The sequence below is a fragment of the Coenobita brevimanus genome, chromosome 110, assembly GCF_032717465.1.
Source record: "Coenobita brevimanus isolate Jiangsu-jjx chromosome 110, ASM3271746v2, whole genome shotgun sequence".
Lineage (NCBI taxonomy): Eukaryota > Metazoa > Arthropoda > Malacostraca > Decapoda > Coenobitidae > Coenobita > Coenobita brevimanus.
The window spans coordinates 2,836,352-2,858,120 of record NC_137063.1 but is presented as its reverse complement, the minus strand read 5'-3'; the positions used below and the strand labels follow the sequence as shown (position 1 = coordinate 2,858,120).

The 21,769-nt window shown below is 41.1% G+C and overlaps 1 protein-coding gene across 1 annotated transcript in view; it reads right to left on the bottom strand.

Annotated features, from left to right (window-relative positions):
• LOC145417326 (uncharacterized) overlaps positions 1 to 21,769 on the bottom strand; it is a 56,373-nt gene that overhangs the window by 14,806 nt on the left and 19,798 nt on the right. Inside the window, exons 8-9 of the mRNA XM_080286004.1 lie at positions 20,512 to 20,760; positions 13,323 to 14,332 (exon numbers count right to left, since the gene is read on the bottom strand). Of these exons, the coding sequence (XP_080142130.1) occupies positions 13,323 to 14,332; positions 20,512 to 20,760 (1,259 nt within the window). The remainder of the gene's footprint in view (positions 1 to 13,322; positions 14,333 to 20,511; positions 20,761 to 21,769) is intronic.

Genomic DNA, 21,769 nt, shown 5'->3' with positions numbered 1-21,769 from the left:
TACTATTAAGAAAATGGGAAAAGCGAGAAGGAAAAAGTGGATGTCAGATGAAACATGGAATGCAATTCAGACGAGGAAAGAGGTTAAGTTAAGAAGTGAAGAACAACATGTTGATGGTCAGGTAGCTGAAGTACTTAGAGCAAAGTACTGGAGTTTACATTCTGAAGTAAAAAGACTCATTAGACGTGATAAGAGGAGGCAATACGATGAAAAGGCAACAGAGACAGAAATTCTATCTATCTATCTATCTATTGCCCGACGCCCTAATCCCGCAAAGGGTGGCCGCAGACAAAACGCCTCCAAGTCACTCTGTCACCCACCATTTGACTCCCCTCCCCCAACTCACCCCCCCCTCCCTCATATACCTCTCAACTCCATCCCTCCACCTCATCCTCAGTCTACCCCTCCCTCTCCCTCCCTCCACCTCACCTACATACACCCTCTTAGTCAGTCTTTCATTCTCCATTCTCTCCACATGTCCAAACCACCTCAGTGTATTTCTCCTAATCTTCTCAACCACATCCACATCTACCCCACAACGTTCCTTCACTTCTTCATTCGTCAACCTGTCCCTCCATGTCACTCCACATGCTCCTCTCAAGTAACTCATTTCCACTGCTCTCACTCTTGACTTGTTCCCCTCTTGCAAGGTCCACGCCTCGCTTCCATACGTCAGGGTAGGGATCACAATACCATCATGCAGTGACTTCTTAACTTCCATACTCATCTCCCTATTTCTCATCACTGCTTTCAGTGAAATTAAATTAAGTAAAAATGACGGTCAGAGCACAAGAGCAGCGTATCAAGCCATGAAGGAGTTATCTGGGACTGAAAAGAGAAGGATGGAAATACCTGTACGAGATAGAAATGGTAACTTGATGACCAAAGATTTGGATATAAACGGAAGGTGGAAGGAGCATTTTGAATCTGTTCTAAATAGACCAATCCCAGTTGAAGAGGACATTTTGCCAGCCAAGAGAGATTTGCGGATAGAAACAGAGGATATAACCTTGGAAGAGGTAGCAAAATCTATAAAGGAGTTAAAGAATTTAAAGGCCCCAGGTGAGGATGGAATATTTCCTGAAATGCTTAAGGTGGAAAATGACGAGTTGACGAATGAGCTTTAGAAACTTTTTAATGTGGCTTGGGATAATGGTGGAATTCCACAAGAGTGGAAAAATTGAGTGATTATAAAAATACCAAAAAAGGGAGATTTAAGTGTGTGTGGCAATTAGAGGGGGATAACTTTGACACCTGTAGTTGCAAAAGTCTTTTCCAAAATCTTGTTAAACAGAACAGAGCCAGTAATCGACAAATTTTTAAGAGAAGAACAAGTGGGATTTAGAAAGGGTCGAGGTTGTAATGATCAGATTTTTATTGTAAGGCATCTAATGCAACAAGCTAATGAGATGAAAATGCCACTTAGTACAGTAAAAGTCCAATATTTCGTCATCCAAATCCCCGGCAAAGATGACATTTCGGCAGTTTTGAGAAATAGTCCCATTTATGAAAATCTCCGTTCGTTCGGCAGATTCTCCTATTTTTTTCGTCAGTCTTGAAATTCTCCATGAGGCTCGCCAGCTAGCTACCCGCCTTTACCTGCCTTAGTGAGTGAGATAGTGAAAGTGATGGAATGAGTCTACCACTACCATGAAGCTCAGAGGCTAGCTCTTTCTCCTATAGCATAAAGAGAGGACAAACATGTAGTGAGTCTAGCATGGGAAAGAGAATCTGTTTCGCCATTCTTCCGAGTTGTTGCCGTGCTGCTGCCGACTTCTCTTGATTCTTCTGTGTGCTTTGTGAACTTCGTACCGAAATACCTCTGAAATTACTATTCGAGTGTGCTGTAAGCACCGTAACATCAGACCGGAGCTTTGTAACACCTGAGTGGACCAGCTGTGTGTTGTGAACAGTATAAACATCTTCTGCATGCTTTGAAAATGGCCTCCACGTGTGGAAAGTTAACTGGTGTTAGCAAGAAGCATACACATAAGATGTTGACTATTGCTCGGAAAATTGAGCTGTTGAAAAAATTAGAGGCTGGCATGAGTAGGAAACAGAGTATGGATGAGTTTAACGTAAGCTCCTCTGCTCCCTCCTCTCCATCACCAACAGCAGTCTCTGAACCTCAAGCTCTACTGCCGCAGCAACAGGGAGAAGAGTCCTTAGAGCCTGTTGCAGGACCCTCTACTGCTGGGGACTTCTTCCAGCAGTAGCAGACTCCAATCAACCCCTTCTATTGTACATATGTAAATAAGGAACCTACTATAAGTTTAGGTAAGTGCATGTGAACTTGTAGGCCTACTGTACCATTACATTTATATACAGTATGTTCACTAATTTCTTTATTTTTCATATTCATGTATAGTACTGTATTCATTACAGTATTGTACAGTATCAAACAGTATACAGTACTCTCTCCAAACACATTTGTAATGATGTGAGTAATGATGATAGTGTTCAACGAAACATATAAGGTACTGAGTGGGTAGGGTTTTCGATAATTCGGCAATTTTGATATTTCGGCACTTGCCTGGTCCCATAGATGCCGAAAATTCGGACTTCTACTGTATGTGTTTTGTGGATTTTGAAAAGGCGTTTGATAGTGTTTCACATGGAGCTATGTTGAAAATTATGAGATTCTATGGTATACCAGAAAAGTTTGTAAATATTATTAAATGCCTGCATGAAGGTACTTTTTGTAAGGTAATGGTGGGTGGTTCTTTGAGTAATCCATTTCAAGTTAGGTCAGGAGTGATTCAAGGAGGAGTTCTTTCACCATTGCTGTTTGTTTTGGTTATGGATTATGTTATGCGAAAGGTTGTAAGGAGAACAGGTGCAGGAATTAACTGGAAAGAAAATACGAAGCTGATGGATTTGGACTATGCTGATGATATTGTACTGACTTGCGGAAGTATTTACAAGATGCAGAGGGTGCTTGATTGTCTGGTGGAGGAAGGAGAAAAAGTGGGATTGGTAATAAATTGTGGAAAGACTGAAATTATTAATATGAATGTGGAGAACCAAATCGATTGTGTAATTGGGAATAATGTGGTGAAGAATGTAGAAAACTTTAAATATCTGGGAACAATTGAATCATCTAATGGATCATCAAACAATGAAATTGAGGAGAGAATTAGACAGGCTTGGCGAGCTGTTGGAATGTTGAAATCTGTTTGGAATAATAATAAGCTTTCGGTACATACTAAAGTGAAAATTTACAAGTCCATGGTTAGACCAATTTTAATTTATGGGCATGAGTCATGGTACAGTACAATTGCAACAGATCAGAAAGTATTAGGATTTGAGAATAAAATACTGAGAAGGATTCTTGGGGTAAAGTGGCAAGACAGAGTTACAAATGAAAGAGTAAGGGATATTACGAGAGTGGAACCAGTTAATATGTGAGACTGTCTCGCTAGAAGTGGCTGGGGCACATATACAGAAAAGAAGGCAGTTTAATACAGGATGTGCCAGAGTGGACTGCTAGAGGAAGAAGAGGTAGAGGTAGGCCGAGGAAAACCTGGATGACGACAATGAAAAAAGAAGCAGGAGAGGAGTGTTGGTGGGACCTGAAGGAGATGGCAAGAGACAAATATTGGTGGAGAGAGTTCATTGAGGCCCTATGCATCCCGTGGGGTGCCACAGGAAATGATTGAATTATATACAGTATATATACACACACACACACACACACATCATTTTATATCACATCATGTTGTATCGTTTATAAAGGCTCCAACGTGCTTGCATGTGTCAGCCTTGGTCACCTAATGGCAGCTTTCCATGCTGCTCAATCTCTGGCAGCCTTCCTATTCAGTCCCTTATCCCTGAAGCCACACTCTACAACCTCGTCCCAGGTCTTTTTTTGGTCTGCCTACCTCCGATGTTCACACATCTCACTTTACGCACCCAATTGTCATCTTCCATCCTCTGCACATGCTCAAATAATTTCAAACTGCCTCGCCTTATCACAGCACCAATACATAATGATTCTCAATTTTAGACACCATTTAGAACTGTTAAAACCTTGTGAAATTTAAGCCGTCCAAATTTAAATGGACTTATGGAGACAAACAAGCTGGTGCTATGGGTGACCAATGATAACACAAACATCCTACTCCTTCCTTTGAATATGAAAACAAGTATTGGATTCCATTTCCACTACCTCCATTCCACTATAATGTACAATATGTCCAGATAATAGAGGGATTACTGTATACTGTATACATATACTGGTAAACTCAATTATTTGTCATTGCAATATCCAGCCCAACACAATATCCAGAGCTTTTAAAAATGCTCAGCTCTAATAAAACAATTTTCAGCTAAATTAGGCAATATCCAGTTCAGAAACAAGAAGCAATTGGCCCTCCAGCTCAGACATGGAACCCAATTGGTGCGCAGGGAGGCCCCATAACGCACCAGCCACTCCTAATGCATTGTGGAAGCGGCCCACCCAGCATTACCATCACTCTATCAGTCTCTCCCATGGATGTTGTACAGTGAGAATGTATCTGTGCGCTCTGCTCTTATGACCCATGTGGTGGCTAAACCCTAGCACTGTGACTTAGTCTGTGGCTTCTCATGCCTTGCTTGTTGCTGTAATGCTGTGACTAGCTTTGTGACCTCTTAGTGCTCTGTGCCCTTGTGCTCTGGCTACTGTATAGTGAGGATGTACCTAAGCATATCTAACCTCCATCAATGCCAACACTAAGTGAGTACAGTATGACTATGACACTATTATGTGCTGTACTGTGTTACTGTACTATACAGTCATCCCTTAACATCCACGGTTTTAAATATCCACGGGTGGATATAACATACACGGTTTAAAGTATCCACAGGTGGATACAGTACCGGGGCCAGATTCACTAAAGCATTTTATCTTGTTTTTAACTTTTTTAGTGTTTTTGTATTAAATAAACTGGTTGTAAACATGCACATAGGGTTTTTCTTTACTTATATAAGGAAATGGGGGGGTCCAGGGGTGTTTTTAAAGGGGGCAGCAGATATCCATGAATTTTTAACATACATGGGTGTCTCTGTTACCTAACCCCTGTGGACGTTAAGGGAGCACAGTACGTACATTATCAATACTGTATTGTACTTTATGTTTATTTTTAATCTTTTACTCATGAGTAATACTGTAGGAAAGTTTTTAGGACAGAATGTCGAGACAGATAATGACACATTATCTAGTTCGACACCAACTGGATAGCCAACTGGGAGTACCTATGCAATATCCATCGTTCTACAATATCTGGGTCTACAATATCTGGCAGGGGGAATGGCTCAGTTACACCAGATAACTGAGAGTTTACTGTATGTATGTAAGTATTATACTGTATATATAAGTATTACACTGTATATACTGTATAACTATATAATGCGTAAACAATATAAATAGTACAGTCCAGCCTCGTTATACGACTTCTCATTATGCAATAAATCGTTACAACGATAATTAAAAAGTTACACCCTGTTTCGGTATAATGTTAACAGAGTAATCCCAATTTCACTAGAATGATATTTTCAACGGCCGCTTCCGAGAATCTCATGTGGATGCGGTGATGTACACAAGGCAAAATGACTGCCCAGTGTGTACACTGAATGTGATCATCTGCTTTGTTTTATTTTGTGCATGAAAGGCCACTACAACACCACTGCTATCACCAAAGAACAGTGCAAGTGCTTAACATATACTGCTGGGGGTGACATTAAGTGAAGTGATACCATATCTTTTTATGAGGGGAGGGGGACCCTTGGTGATGACTTGTACTGACATAAGACAAACTGCAGGTGGATGTCATTTTTTTTTCTTCTTCTTTTTCTTCTTTTTTTTTTTTTTTTTCAAAGGATTCGCAGACGAGGTCACCCTCGCTAGCACCGCTGAACCCATGTCATACTAATCTTGTTATGCAATAAATCATTATGCAACAGGTCTTCACTTGATCCAACCCTATCACATAACAAGGCCAGATTGTACCATACTGCATGTCTTTTTTTTTTTCCCTCCCCCTTTGAAAAACAATGGAAACTGGAAAATCCTTCACAGCTTCTGAAAGTAAGAGGTTGACTGGTTATCTGATCAAACATGAAATGAAGCGCAAATGGAAGATTCAATGGTAATACTGCTTTGAGGAAGAAAATAAGACATATTCAGATAACATGTAAAACAGAGTACAACTTTAAACCATACTGAAGGAATCAAATTGCTGACCTCAGATACTGTACTACATATCCAGTAAAATTATGGATAACTATTACCATTCACTGCCAATATACAAAAGCACATTTCTTCTGAACTGGAATGATGTATTTTCAGTATATGAGTTCAGTTTAAAATCAGGCCACCAACATAACATTAAAGAATTACATGGCACGCAGTACTTAGCACCTGTACTTAGTTCAAAATTACAGAGAGTGAGAAATTCAGCAGGAGAATACTTACATAAAGTACAATGTCATTTCAGTAAAAATCAACAAGGTAAGAAGTTTCATAGGCTTAATACAATGGGCCCACAAACAATATAGCTAGTTGATACCACAAATGTGCCGTATTGTTTAAAACTGCACTGTTAAGACTTTATTATTCCGCGCAAATGACCTAACTGACTCTTGTCCTCCTGGAAAGAAAAAAGAATCGTTTCTATCCACAGTGCCACATTTTGATGAAATATTATTGTTACAAATATCAGTTAATTCATAATAGCTTTAATTCCTTCAATCTGGGGGGGTCTCTTGCTAATCAAAACTGTCTGGTGCTTGGCAGGAAATACCATGGACAAACACCATGCCCATACCAACACCGAGAGGTAAATGTATAAAGAAAAATTAAAGCAGAGTGACACAAGAAAGGTGTCTGGCACTATGAAGGTCTTAATACAAAATGGAGGACCAAGTGTATGCAGACTGAAGAAGGCCAACAGTAAAGTGTGTTAGTACTCACATTAACACAGGTGTGTGAGACTGGTATGGCTTTTATGTGAAAAGTCAGGAGTGACAAGACTGGAAATGGGAGTCATGGAATGTGTGTGGGTTAGATGACTGACTGTACTAACAAATGAAGAGATTCATGACAGCTGTGTGATAAATCTGTTGATAGAATTGTTGATGACATTATGTTTAAGTGGCATGGCCATACTGAAGAAATGGGTTTAGACAGGATGAAGAAAGAGATTTCCATGAATTCAGGTGACATCCTTCTTAGCATATTCTTGCTGCTACCTGATGATTTAAATCAACTTACGAAAGCTCTCATTTACTTCTCCAGTCTATTCTAAGATGACTGAAACTGTCAGGAGATGGCAAGGATAAAACTAACAAAACAAAGGTCATCTCTGACAGCTGCACCCACCCCAACTGCATCCACCACCCAAACACATCAAAAAGGTCTTCTTTGGCTTCAAACACAGCCCTCACACACACCCCAAATGTACAATACACTCATCTAAGACACAACCCAAACATGCTCCAGGTGCACATTAGACTCATCCCTCAACATACCCACCCTCCCCAGTATGTATGGTACTCATTAAACTCTAAGGCTGCAACCTGTCAGATTTCATCCTTCAAAAGGGTACAGTGATTCAGTAAGTGAATGACACAGTTAGGGACACAATATGAATTTGACCATACCTGTAGATGTAGAAAGATACCCCCAGGCTCAATGAGTTAAAAATCCCATTTATTACCTGTTCTTAGAAATGAGTTTTAAAAACTCATGCCATTAATTTTTTAAAAACTTATGCCATTCCAACTTCACATCCATGTCAAAGGTCGTAGGTGATGGTGACCATCATCCACTCACTTGATGTAGTGCTGCCTACTTCCAACTTCGTTTTTACCGTTCTTTTTCTGTGTCTGTCCTCCTCTCTTCCTTCTTCCCCCAGCCTTCCTGTCATTTTTTATTACTTGTCTCTCCACTTCAGGTGGTTCTACACTCAGTGACAAGCCTAATGGTGTCCTGTAACTTAGGAAACCAATTTACAATGCTGGGTGGTAACCAAATAACCAAATACCGAGGTGATGTGAAGCCTACTATGGTGCCCCCTGATAACAGGATGGAGAGACTTATGTGTGGAATCCATGCAAAAACCAAACCTCCACACCCTTCCCTGTGCCTTGCTGTGGTGAGGTGCTGTCTACTGCAAGGGAACATTGGTTCACTGCATAGGATGGCCCTGTAGGGGTGGCTGCTTGCCTGTGAGTGATGGTTCTGCCCCGCCATAAAGACTGGGGTTACTCAACAAACACAACAATGACAACAATGTCAACAACCCATCTCTCAATGTGAGCATCAACACATCTTCACACAGTCAATCCTCTTGCAACCTCCAAATGTAGTAAAAATCTGTACTGTTCTGTCAGTTTAGGATGTTAATGCTCTCAAGATCAGGAAAACTCCAGTAGTTAATGCAACCTAATATCTGATAATTTTAATCAGCTGAGAATGAGAGTGATAATATTGTCTACATTAACTCTCATGATTATTCATCCAAACGTTGGTCTACTTTAGTCGCTTAAAATAAAAAAAGATAAAAAAGGAGTCATTGGAGCTGGAGGACATTAAGACTTACTCATTACAGTATGTATACCTAAGCTGTTCACAGCTACATTATTTGCAGGCCCACTGTACTGTAGATATGCACTATACTATATGGCAAAAAAACAAAACAATTGTAACCCGTACTGTCAAACTGTTAGTTTACAGTAAGTGCTCACCAGGAATACAGTGACGATGCACATCTACAGCACTTGTAATAACTGAAGGAGATGTGTAGGACTCAATTTAATAATAAAGAATTAAAATAAAGTAACTCAAGTCTATGGTTATACCAAAACCAATGGACTGTGGCACTAGCCAGCAATTCCAATACAGTATGTGCTTCACATTAAGGTCTGTCTTGAGCAATGTTGCCATAATCCTTCACCTTGAAAGGAAGTTGGAAAGGGGATATATTTGAAGTTAGTGTCAAGGAACTATAAATACTGTATATGGCTAATCAAGCTATCTACTGCATATGCAGCAAATCTGGCAAAACAAATTAACCACAATATGGTTATTATTTCACTATGTTAGATGGCATACTTTTGCTTAAAAGGTACAGTATTTACTAGATCAAATAAGTCACATTTTATCTTCTTACTACTGAATATTTTACATCTTAAAAATAGGAGAGAAATGAGAAGAAAAAAGTGTGAGTGGGTGAGAGAGAGAGAGAGAGATGGCCAAACAGATGACTGCCATCTGAACATCATGCTGTGGTCTCCCCGGCCAAATTACCTGCAGAATCAACACTAAATTTTGTGCTAGCATTACGGGTGGATCCTCAGCATTCAAGCTCACATCATGCAAAACAACAGCTCAAATAGGGAATAACCGACTTTATCAACGGATAGGCAGTTAGCTGATGATTATACCTGAAGCTACATCATTAAAAAATGTGCATGGAAATAGAAAAACAGCTAATGCTATATGTCTACTACTGCACTAAACTGAAAGAAAAAACACCACATCAATGAAAAATACTTAAGATGCCAGGATTAGGGCAACTGGCTATAACAGATAGACTGTTATTTATTTGAATGTGGTATTTACCATTCAACTTGAATGCATGGTCAAAGAAGTTGTACACAAAATCTGACAAATCTAATACCAGCTACATAAAACTGTCCACACAATCTTTAGACTGAACTGAGCCAGTTCATGCACAGTCTACAACAATCTCTTGGGCTGCAAACACTCTATACAGCAAGTCAGTTCTGTTACTAACATATGTTCTTTCACCATAATTTACAGTGTTTAATATGAAATCTAAAAGAGGTTCCTGCAAGAGTACTGAAATTTAGACAATCAGCCTACAAAGAGGTGCTTGGTTCCTAACTGAAGCTGCAGTATGGCAAGTACCATTCACTTTTATACAGATCTCAAGTGCATAAGCAGGACAAGTGACAGCAAAAAATCTGACAAGAAACACTTTAAAAAGACATATATAAAACTTTAATTTAGAGACCAGACTTGGCCACCACTGATGTTTATCCAGTTCAGAACATCATCACCTGGAAAATAAGATCAGTTTTATTCATCAAGCCAAACCAGGGACTGATGCAGCATCCAGTTCACCTCGGGTCAGTGTTGATCTCCTGCTGCTGTCAATGCAGGCATGGTATTATTACAAAATGTGTATTTGAGTTCAAGTCACAACTCAACAATTTTGAGGCTTCTCACAGCCAACAGTCAACTCAACTCTGGGAATATGAATACTGTGCAGTACATAGCTTTTTTTTTTTTTTTTTTTTTTTTTTAAATATATATGTACAGTACATACTGCACACTGCTCTGCTGTCAATGATAATTTAGCTAAATACAATTACAGTACACTCACGAAATACACTCATACCCTGTTATCTGGCGCACTGATCGCTAGACCAAACACAAGAAATAGGGGAACAGTCCCACAGTCCGAACAATTTGAATGTCCGTCACCTCACTAGTCTGATACCCTGCCTCTCCAGTACGACACCCTTCCTCTCCCGGTCCTCCCATCCTCCCTCCATCCCCCCTCTTCTCCCAGTCCTCCCATCCTCCCTCCATCCCCCCTCTTCTCCCAGTCCTCCCATCCTCCCTCCATCCCCCCTCTTCTCCCAGTCCTCCCTCCATCCCCCCTCTTCTCCCCCCAAGTCTCTCTTCTCCCCCCCATCCCTACACCATTCCCTCCCCCACCCCTGGTCGTCTCCCTCTTCATCCCCCCACCCTCCCCCATCCCTGCTTGTCTCCCATGTGTGTGTGTGTGTGTGTGTGTGTGTGTGTGTGTGTGTGTGTGTGTGTGTGTGTGTGTGTGTGTGAGTGAGTGAGTGAGTGAGTGAGTGAGTGAGTGAGTGAGTGAGACTAGTGGGGGTTGGTAGTAGGGCTGTTTGGCCTTCTTGCCTCCTTCCCTGTCCCCCCACCCTCCCCCATCCCCATTTGTCTCCCTCCCTCACCCCTGTTTGTTTCCCTCCCCATCCCTCCGCCCTCCCCCACCCCCACTAGGTGCACTGCCAGCTGCCTGCCCGTCCCCCCACCCACCACCACCCCCAATTGTCTCCCTCCAGTCCCCCCCCCTCCCCTACCCCTGCTTGTCTCCCTCCCCACCCCCACCCCTGCTTGGTGCGCTGCCAGCTGCCTGCCTCTCAGATACCCAGAAGCATCTCACACCGCATGTCCCACTCACATTACCTACCGTGTTTCTGTGTCAGTCTCTACTGATTGAGTAAGTTAAATGAGAGTTTGAGTTTAGGTCTGGAAAGCATCTCTGGCTTTTCTTCAGTACCTTACGGGGAATATTGCTTCGATATCCAACGTACTCGCTGACCGAACACTCCCACTGGTACACAGCACTGCCGGATATCAGGGAATGGGTGTACTTCTAAAATGCTGTAAACACTATGCAATTTTGGTTAAATGAATGAAGACTCTGAAACGCTTCCTTCAGTTATATTGTAACATAGTATCATCTACTTTAGCATTAATTGTTGGGCACTATGCATGAGTGTAATGACATAGAATTAAAAGCTCATGATCAGGTACACCAACTATTCCTAAATGACAGATCTCATTCTGCTCATTCCCACACCCATCATGCCCTGGTGTTCAAGAAATTTAAAGTGAGAGTATAAAGTGTCCTGTACTTAATGGGAAAGCAGTCACTCTCATCCAGCAACATTACAAACATCTAAATATACTTGTAAACATACAGATGGTAAATGAAATCTCGGCCTAATGACTTTTCACTTTGCATATTTCTGAACAATTATTCACTTGTGCTTGGGTGTAATATAAAAGCTTATTATAAAATCCAACTACACCACTGTGCTTAGAGCTTTCTGCATAGGATTAACTTAAAGAGCTTTCAAAACTTACAATTAAAACAAAGAAAAAAATCTTATAATTCACTTGTATTCATGATTGCATTTCAGTCTTGGACCACACTGCATTTCTGATGTGTCCAAACCAGTGTTCTACAGATGTTTCACCGCTGAAAGGCGTGCAAGTATGTCTGAGAGGAAAAAGGCACATGTGGCCAGATGGTACATTATTTTCATATGGCACAGCACAGCTGGGGAAGGGGACAAACAAGAACAGTAAGAGCCTAATTCATATTCCACATCTTTTCTTCTGCTCCGAAAACTGATAAACTAAAAAAGGAAGCTATCCTCATTCTTTAAACACAACAGGCACACAGGACTTACATGTTTAGAATTGAAGCTGGAAAACAGCACCCAACACAATGATATGTACTGTATGTATATCTGGTACGGTACACTGCATCTAACACTATAGATGACCCTGACTTTGAAAATGAAAACACTCCTTTGCCAATGATGAGAAGGTCCACAATATGTACTGGGTTATACTAAAAATTATTGATCGCTCTATATATTTTGTTAAAATATACACTGCATCGCTACTGTACTTAAATTCATCTTAAAAAAAAAAAAAAATGTGTATCACATATCCTAAGGAGTCCATCCAGTGCACACATAGATAACTGTTACTTCACCAGTCCACATCACGAACTTTTCTGCTAATGAGGGTGCACAGGCAATCAAAAATGTTGCTCACACTTTCGGGAAGTCTTGGTCAATGCATTACCACCAGCTTAAAATATATGTGAGAAATAAATATTGAAGAGTCACTTACATCCAATCCAGGGTACTGCTTTCACATAACTACTGCTATAACACTGCTCAGCAAAATTCACTGCATCAAAAATACAAATACTTAATTTTCTACACCATATTCCAGTCTGCGATGATATCAATAGACTTCCTCTGAACTTTCTGACTACTGTGTATTTCCTTTTGCTAAATAAACCTGTCTAGGCAGCAGTCAAAATATAATGCCAAAAGGCCCCACGAGTCAAACAGTTAATCAAGATAAATTTCAACCATCCGCCTTATGGAGTTTTCTCTCAGCCAAAGAAAATCTGGCAGTAGTGAGAATAAAATACTGAAGTATAACATCCATGGTGTTAAGTTACTTAGACATGTGAACTAAATACTGAGAAACAGCTATTGAATAACCCATTACTAACTGTAAGCAATTTCTCTAGCATTAGTAAAACTCATGAAATTAAAGCTTGAACTTAAATTCACCATGTGTACTCTGAACAGAAAAATAATTAGGGATTCCTCCACTCAAAGCTCTCTATAGCCTTTTCCTATCAAGTACAGTATAGTTTCTGTTGTTTACCTACCATACTTCAATTTGTATTTTCATGGGTATGAGCTGATCATTAATCAAACTCCAAGAACAAAAAAAGAGAGCAGTGACTCACCCTGGTTCTGCTTTCTTATCTGGAAACACTGGTTGTCTCTCCTCAGATGTGGCAGGGAATGGGCTGTTCTGTCCACTGGGGAACCTTCCACAGGGTCCACCTGCTACGCTCTGGTAAGGTCCAGATCCACTTCCACCAACTAGCGCATACGAGGAAGGTACACTTGGTCCACTGGGTGCACTAAGGGAAACTGGGCCATTTGAGTATGGCCCAGGACCATTCCCAAATGCAGTTGGTCCAGAAGTCAGAGAGGCACTGCCATTTGAGGGTTGAGGGTACTGTGCCCATGGGTACTGGCCTCCAGGAGGGTACTGCTCTGGTGGAAACTGCTGACCCTGGTGAGGTGGTCCCTGCTGGAGCTGACTCTCTGCTAATTCCTGTGGTGCCATCAGCTGTTGCTGTGGTATGCTCTGTCCCTGCTGTGGAACTGACTGGTGGTGTTGTGTCATCTGTGATGCCACCTGCTGGGAGTATACTGGACCAACAGTCTCCCCTGCTTTACTGTGAGGGTACTGGTCCTCAAGCTGTGGTCCTCCCTCAGGATTGCGTTGGGGTGACTGTCCCTGGTATGGCCCCTGGAGGTACCCAGGTTGTCCCTGAGGATGGCTGGTGTGACTCTGAGGGGAACTTCTTTGAGGTGAAACATCTGAGGGTGTGATGCTTGGCTGTGGCTGATACCTTGGGTCTGTGCCCTGTTGTTGGGTGTGATGGTCGCCTCGGTCTGGGGAGGGAGGACCGAGTCTGTGCTGCACCTGTGTCTGTAGCTGTGGCCCAAGGCCTTGTTGGCCTCTATAATAGTATGCATATGAACCATGTGGACTGGCCCTACCTCCACTTTTCATATTACCCTTGCCAAGGCTGTTTGGTGACCTGTTTTCCCCATCTCTGGAATCAGGTGGCTGCTGCATTTGTTGGGGATGTGTACTAGGCTGCTGTGGAACTGCCAGTTGTGATGGTTGCTGTCCTTGTGAATAAACTGGTTGTTGCTGAGCAGGAATCCCAGAATTTGCCTAAAAAAAAATAAAAATCCTTTTCAAAAGTTTGTAGTAAAGTTCACCCTTTTCATATCATACACAGACATAATAAGTTTGTTAACTTTAACTGACAGCAGACTATGCATTAACCTACTCAATACAGCCTTTTTTTTTATGACTTTGTGGGATGAAGGAATCAAAGGCTAGAAGCCACAAGACTGTTCTCTCGAAGAAAAAACAAAAAGACGATAGCAGAGAGCCAAATTCAAGATCTGTTCATTTTGAAAACTTGCTTCTTACTGCTGAACAATTTTTCTCCTTTCAGAGGCAACTTCTCAAAGAGAATGGGTTTAGCATTTAGGACTGAATCTCAATGGTGTGTGCAGACCATTGTGTAATAACAAAAAACAAGTCAAATGATTAACCCGTGGATTGCGAGTCACAGCTCAGGCTGTGCTAACCTTCCAGTGGCCATGCATCACCGCTAACTACTTGACTCGAATGCAAACACGTATGGCGCTACACAATGACGGAGCGAGAGAGATTTTTTTGTTTTCACCAGATGATGCCCTGGAAATTTACCTTCAAGTTTATAATAAACAAGAAATTATTATTATTATTATTATTATTATTATTTTTATTTTTTATTATTATTTTTTTACTTTTTCACTACACCCCTAGGCAAACTTACACATGGCACTATGCAAAGACGGAAAAAGAGAGAAAGATTTTTTTTTTTTTTCCACCTGATGATGCCCTGGATGTTTACCTTCAAGTTTATTAAAAAAAAACAAAAAAAAAAAAACAAAAAATTACTTTTTTCCCCTTTTTTGCACACCATGGGGTTGGATAAAAAAAAAAAGGTAATTCCGCAATCCAAGGGTTAATCAGGGAGGAAGTACACATTATTGTTGAACTATCAATGTATGTAGTATGGAGCAACTCCCCATTACGTCACATTTTCTGACATTCATTTTTATCACACTCGCTGTAAATAAAAGAAATGCTGACAATTAAAGTTCCACTGGTACTTATAAAGCTGATCTGGGGCCCAGTCTGTTACCAAGTCTCTAAGTCAAGAAAAAGGGAAAAAAAAAAACAAAAAAAATCTGTGCACCTACACAATGGACTAGTGACAACCAGTCTGCATTAAAGTAGTTTGTAAAACCCTGAAGACTGCCTAAAACTTAGGCTCCAGCCACAGAGGGAGCAGGTGGGCTGGGGCGGGTAAACTTTTTTTTTTTTCTTTTCTAATTGTTCCATCTTTCAGTGCAATGTAATAAATGTTCTACTGTGCTTGGTTATGAGCTGCCTAATATACATTTTGCACCACCGTCCATGCAGTCTCAAGCAAGGAAAGTTAGCTGTCAGCTTTTCATACATGGACTTGTGTGGGCCTGCATTCTTGCTTGCACCTGCCTCTTGGCCATGTGGCCACTTCTGTGGGTTATAGTGCTACAAAAACCTCTTGCACACAGCCAGCTGTGTGTCCATAGTCTTAAAATATAAGTTAAAGAAATCGTACCTGAAGCCTATACATGGCTTAAAAGCAATTTACTTTCACACAGATCAAGAAAATCTGTAACCACCACACAACAGTGCAATGTGGAAGGTATCCCAAGCTGAGCCGAGACATTTAGAACTGTTCCCTCAGTCATAACATTGGTTTCTTTTAATTTACAATGACAAGGTCAAAGATATGCTAACTCTTTTATGCTGCACAGTGCTATTTAAATTACCACTACTATTATGAACATTTTCCTAGGTGATTCAGTAATTTTCTCATCCAGAGATACTGTTAATTCAGAAAATTTATGTCAAACATAGCAGTTGTTTAAACATACTGCCACTATACAATGCATAGCAGCTACTTTCTTAATAAGTCTAAAAAACAGGTTTCATTCTAACTTCAATCTCCACACATAAAAGGGGGTTACATAGGACTCAAAATCAAGACAGCACAACAGCAGGAGAACTATCAACAGAGAGTTCGGTGAAATAGGCCACACAACCATTTAATCTTTCAAAATCTTGGCTCCACCTCACATGTAAAAAGTACATGTTTACTGTATAATTTCTTCTTTTTGATTGTACTGTACTTCACAAATATCTGTGGGACAGTGTAGGTCATCAACTACCAAGTCAAAAAGGTGATCAATAATTGTTGTGTGCATCTCCAAACAAACCTGATCCATCCATTTCCACCCATTATCAGGTACTCAAAGATGCATTCACAATGACATGGATATAATCAGGTGGCTTAGTTGTCCATTTATAGAAATGTCCCACAACTCTCTCCCTATCCCCTGAAAGGAGGGTAGAGTGCAGAAGGGCAGCTTCAGCTTGCAGTCCATCGGGTTCATAGTCGGACAGGCCTGAGGTTACAACAACACCCCCTATCAACTCTTTGCCTTCCTTAATTTCCATATATTTACCCTATCCAGCAGTCCTCTTGGGATTCCATGTTTCTTGCAACCTTTAAACTCACTCAAATATACCCTTCTCACTTTCCTATTTACATCCATTTTCTATATATGAAAACAACTATAATATCTAAGCATTTTCTCCTTTACCTTCCCACCAATCAACTTCCTTACTTTACACTTTTCACAAATCTCTCTTATCCTATAGAGTCTGTGTAATCTATAAACAGTATAGAGGTGCTCTTTAACAGCTCCATTTCTACTGCTCTCGCTCCAACTTTTCAACATGGGCAATTGCACGCCATCCTGTAGTCCTCACACAGCCTCTAAACTCAGTCCTCTGTTTGATATCAAGACCTTCTAAGCCACTAGCCCACTGAAGGCCTTGAAGAAACATTTCAGTTTAAACAATTTTACTGTAAATATAGACTTTTTATTTTTTTTAAATCTTTAATCAAAGTACAGTATCTGCACTTAACTGCCTAATGGACAGTAATTTCATTGTACAGTACCCATCAAAAATGTGCAGAAGTTTGTCCTCATGGTTCTGTCAGTCATCTGATATGTCACCTGCAGAATGCAGACCTTTGCTATGAACATACCTGCATATACAAAACAGAGTTCAGATAGTTGTGTCTGAGTGCCTACTATGATGGATACTCCGGATTATTCTTCATTAGCTGTTATCACACTGCACCATCTTTATGCAATTACTGGTCAACAAATAATGATTTGAATATTGCAAACTTTTCTAAAATAATGAATGAAGAGCTTTTGCTCCATCAAAAAACACTTTATCTTGTAGACAATACTGACTTGAGTCAGTCAAAGCCAGCAAATTATGCTGCAAGCTAAAATGGCCGTAAGTTTGCCATACAACACAGATATTGCATGAACTGCTGATTACTGATGAATCTATCCTTTCAGAACATGGCTAACACAGTGAAGGAAAAAAAGAACTATAATACTGAGTCTGAATTAAAATTTTGGGATACTTTATATTCTGTTTATCTACTTACTGCCAGACACCTTAATCCCGTAAGGGGTGGCCACAAACAAATTGCCTTCATGTCACCCAGTCCCCTGCCATTTCACTGCCCTGCTCCCAGCCCACACCCCTCTCTCTCATATACCTCTCCACTCCATCCCTCCATCTCATCCTTGGCCTCCCTCTCCTTCTCCCACCCCTCCACCTCTCACATACACTCTCCTCGTTAGTCTCTCGCTCTCCATCCTCTCCACATGGCCAAACCACCTCAATGTGCTTCTCCTAACACTTTCTATCACAGCCACACCCACATACACACCACATCACTCCTTCACTTCCTCATTTGTCAGTCTCTCCATGTAACTCCACATGCTTCTCTCAGATAACCCAATTCCACTGCACTCATTCTTGACATCTGTCCCTCCAACAGGGTCCAAGCTTCACTTCCATACGTCAGAGTTGTTATCACAATACTATCGTGCAGCGACCTTTTTTACTTCCATGCTCATTTCCCTGTTTCTTATTACTGCTTTCAAAGAACCAGCAACCCTTCTTCCATGCTGTACCATTTCAAGCACTTCACCCTCCAAACTTCCATCCTTACTCATCACAATACCTATGTACTTATATGCACTCACATTTTCCATTTCCTCATCATCCAACCTCACTGAATCTCCAGTGACTTCATTTCTCTCGAAGACCATAATTTTACTCTTCCCTATATTCTCCTTTAAATTTCGTTTCTTATACTCTCTTCCAAACTCATTCAACAAGCCTTACAGTTCCTCTTCCTCTTCACTTAACAACACAGTATCATCTGCAAACAACAATACAGGGAGTTTTCAAACATTGCCCTCTCTCATTAAAGGCACTCCACCATTCACTGCCCTACCTTTATCTCTTTTATAACCCCATCCATGTACAGACTGAACAACCATGGAGACATGACACATTTTGTTTCAATCCAACATTCAAACAGAAAAATTAACTCAATTAACTATCCACATGCAATGCAACCTTACCCCCCTCATACATACTCTTCACAGCATTCAACAACTTCCCATTTACTCCATTCTTAACATTTTCCACATTCCTTGTCTATCCATCCTGTCATATGTTTTCTCCAAATCAATGAAGGCTGCATACAACTCCTTTCCCTTCTCTAGAAACTTTTCCACTAAAGACCTAAGAATGGATATCTGATCTACACAACCTCTTCCCTTCCTGCAACCTCCCTGCTCTCCATTAACTAATTCCTCTGTTATTTCCCTAACTCTGTCAGTAAGTACCTACCATACAGTTTTCCTATTACACTATGAAGACAAATGTTCCTATGATTACCATACACCTCTTTTTCCCCTTTTCCTCTGTACAGGGGAATAATTATACCTGACTTCCAATCCTCCGGGACTCTACCTTCCTACCAGGCCAATCTGCACATCTTCCATATCCATTCTACTACTATCTCTACCCCATGTTTCAGCATTTCACCACACACTCCATCAATTCCTGGGGCTTTCCCCATTTTGACTTTCTTCACTGCTTCCACTACTTCCATCCTACTGATTTCTTCCACTCTTCTCATCTCACCTTCTCCCAGCCATTCCCCAGCCACTTATCCAAGCATCACTTTTGTTCTCTATGTTTAACAGTTCTTGAAAGTGTTCTCTTCATCTGCTCACTTTTTCTCCCTTCTCCACTAGTAATCTACCATTTTTATCCTTCACTCCCCTGCTAACTTCATTGCCACATGTGAATAAAGCTTATGTTACAATGATTATGAGCTGCAATCAGCCATCTGCTGGAAGTGTTCATGAATAATGGAAGGTAAAAGATGTTAAGGTGAGCCGGTAAAGGTTTATATCCAAGAGGTGGTTGGGGTTTATGGCTCCCGTAATGCCACTCAGGGATGAGTGAGGCTGGTCACTCTCATCTTAAATGTCAGGACCAACTTGCCTAGCCCCAAGCTCCTACGCTCCTCATGGGACAACATAGGATTGGATGATGGATGGATGGAATAAAAGAGGTTAAGGTGTGCGCATATGCCATGAGGTGCTTAGCCATGGTGCTTATCTCTGTAAATTGGGCTTCTGAACCTGTGCTGGGTTATTTGCCAATATCCTGCAATTCAAGGCCACTACATCATCCTGGATACCACAGCTACCTTCTCTAGGCACTATCCTAAGTACTCACTTTGCCTATCAACCCACAATGGGTGGACTGATCCAAGCTGTGTGGTGCCATCTGCCTGAACCAGGATTCAAACTCTGGTGCTAATGGGTCAGCAGCTTCATAGATAGCAACATTAACTACAGTACTCTGTTCATGTGGGAGTAGTCAAGTGGTGTCAGCTGATGTCTGATGCATGCTGTCAGTGTGCTACTGGCACATGCTGCTGCTGTGTCATCACACAGTACCATGTTTCTACTATTTGATGTAGGGTAGCAGTCAGATTCAGGGAGAAATAAACCTATTCTGCCATGATTAACAAAATTTTATTAAGCTTTTGAATCAAACCTGACTTTCCCCATATGAGGTACTTACATCTTTCTATATTGCATTTTTTTTTATTCTTCATGACACTTCTAACTTCCTCTCACAATACACATTACCTTACATTCGGCATACGTGATATTTCAACATACAGTACTTAATACATCAGCAGCAAACCCCTCACCATGCTAAACAGGGAGGTTGACTGTGAGTCCTGTAAAAGTTTGTTCTGCACTGTGTAATAACGAGCTACTGTAGTTTAAACAGTACAGCACAAATATATTGTAATTAAGTCAGTAGCGGGAGTGTACCTGTGTGTGCCTGGGTGGTGCATCATGGTGCTCAGTGTCATCAGAAGCAGCATAAGGGTCATACTGCTGCTGGCCACTCCCTGCCCCTATCCCCGGCCCGGCCCCTGCCTCCATTTTCACCTGCTGCTGGAACTGCTGCCACTGCTGCTCTAAGGTCACACCTGGGCGTGGTTCCTGAGGGCCCGGCCGCGGGGCGTAGTAGGCAGGTCCTGGGTGCAGCTGAGGCTGTGACTGCTCCACCTTCTGTCCCTGAGAACACAACACCACATACCTTCACACTAGTGATAACATTCTGGCAATAACCACCATCTTATACTATAATGCTAACCATCACTAGATGCTGGATAGGAATGCCTTCATGCAGTGGCACTGGCAAAACCAGATGGTTCTGCTGCCTGGTTATACAAATGTCACCTCGTTTTCCTCTCTACCCCCTGGCAGGAGGAGAATGGGCTGCTGGAGAAAGGCAACTTTAGCCTGCAGTCCACTGGACTCATATTACAGATGAGGCTGGAGCCACAACCACTACCACAATCAAAACAGTCACTACAGACCCTATGTCAGTTTCCATATGTGCTTTTACTATAATATATTTTCAATAATTAATGAACTTTTAAATCTTTTTCTTCCCTATAATTCATATTCATGTAGCAATGTTTTGTTTCTCAGTTTTACAACTTTCAATTTTTTTTATTCTCATCCACTTTCTTCCAAGCTCCCCTCAGTTTTACAATTCTTATCATACCACATGATTAGAATCAGAACCAACCCTTGTGTCATCCTACACATGATTTTCTCTAAATGCACATAACTAATTACTGTGTACTTTTTTCAACATTCTCCTCCTCCTCCCCATCATCATCATCAACTCCAGTACCATGTACTTACACTCTGTACTCCTTTATGCTTGAAGGAGGATCACATGACAAAGTTTTAGCACCTCCTTTTTTTAACTTGACAGTCATTAGACTCACTCTTGTCTTGCAGGGGTATGAGAAATGCATCCATGGAAGATGAAGAAGAAGAAGAAGAAGAAAAATGTGCAGATGGTTAGGACTGTGAGGTGGAGCCAGGATTCCAGGGGCTTGAATGATGTGTGAATAAGTATCTGGTTCATTTCACTGGGCATTCTGTTGTTAGTTCTTCTTATGCACTAAATTTTTCCTTCTTTCTGGGATAGCCTAAACCAAACCCTTTTCTCAGTATGAACAAAGTGGCTGCTACTGCTGATGATGATGGTTATAATGGCAAGAGTACT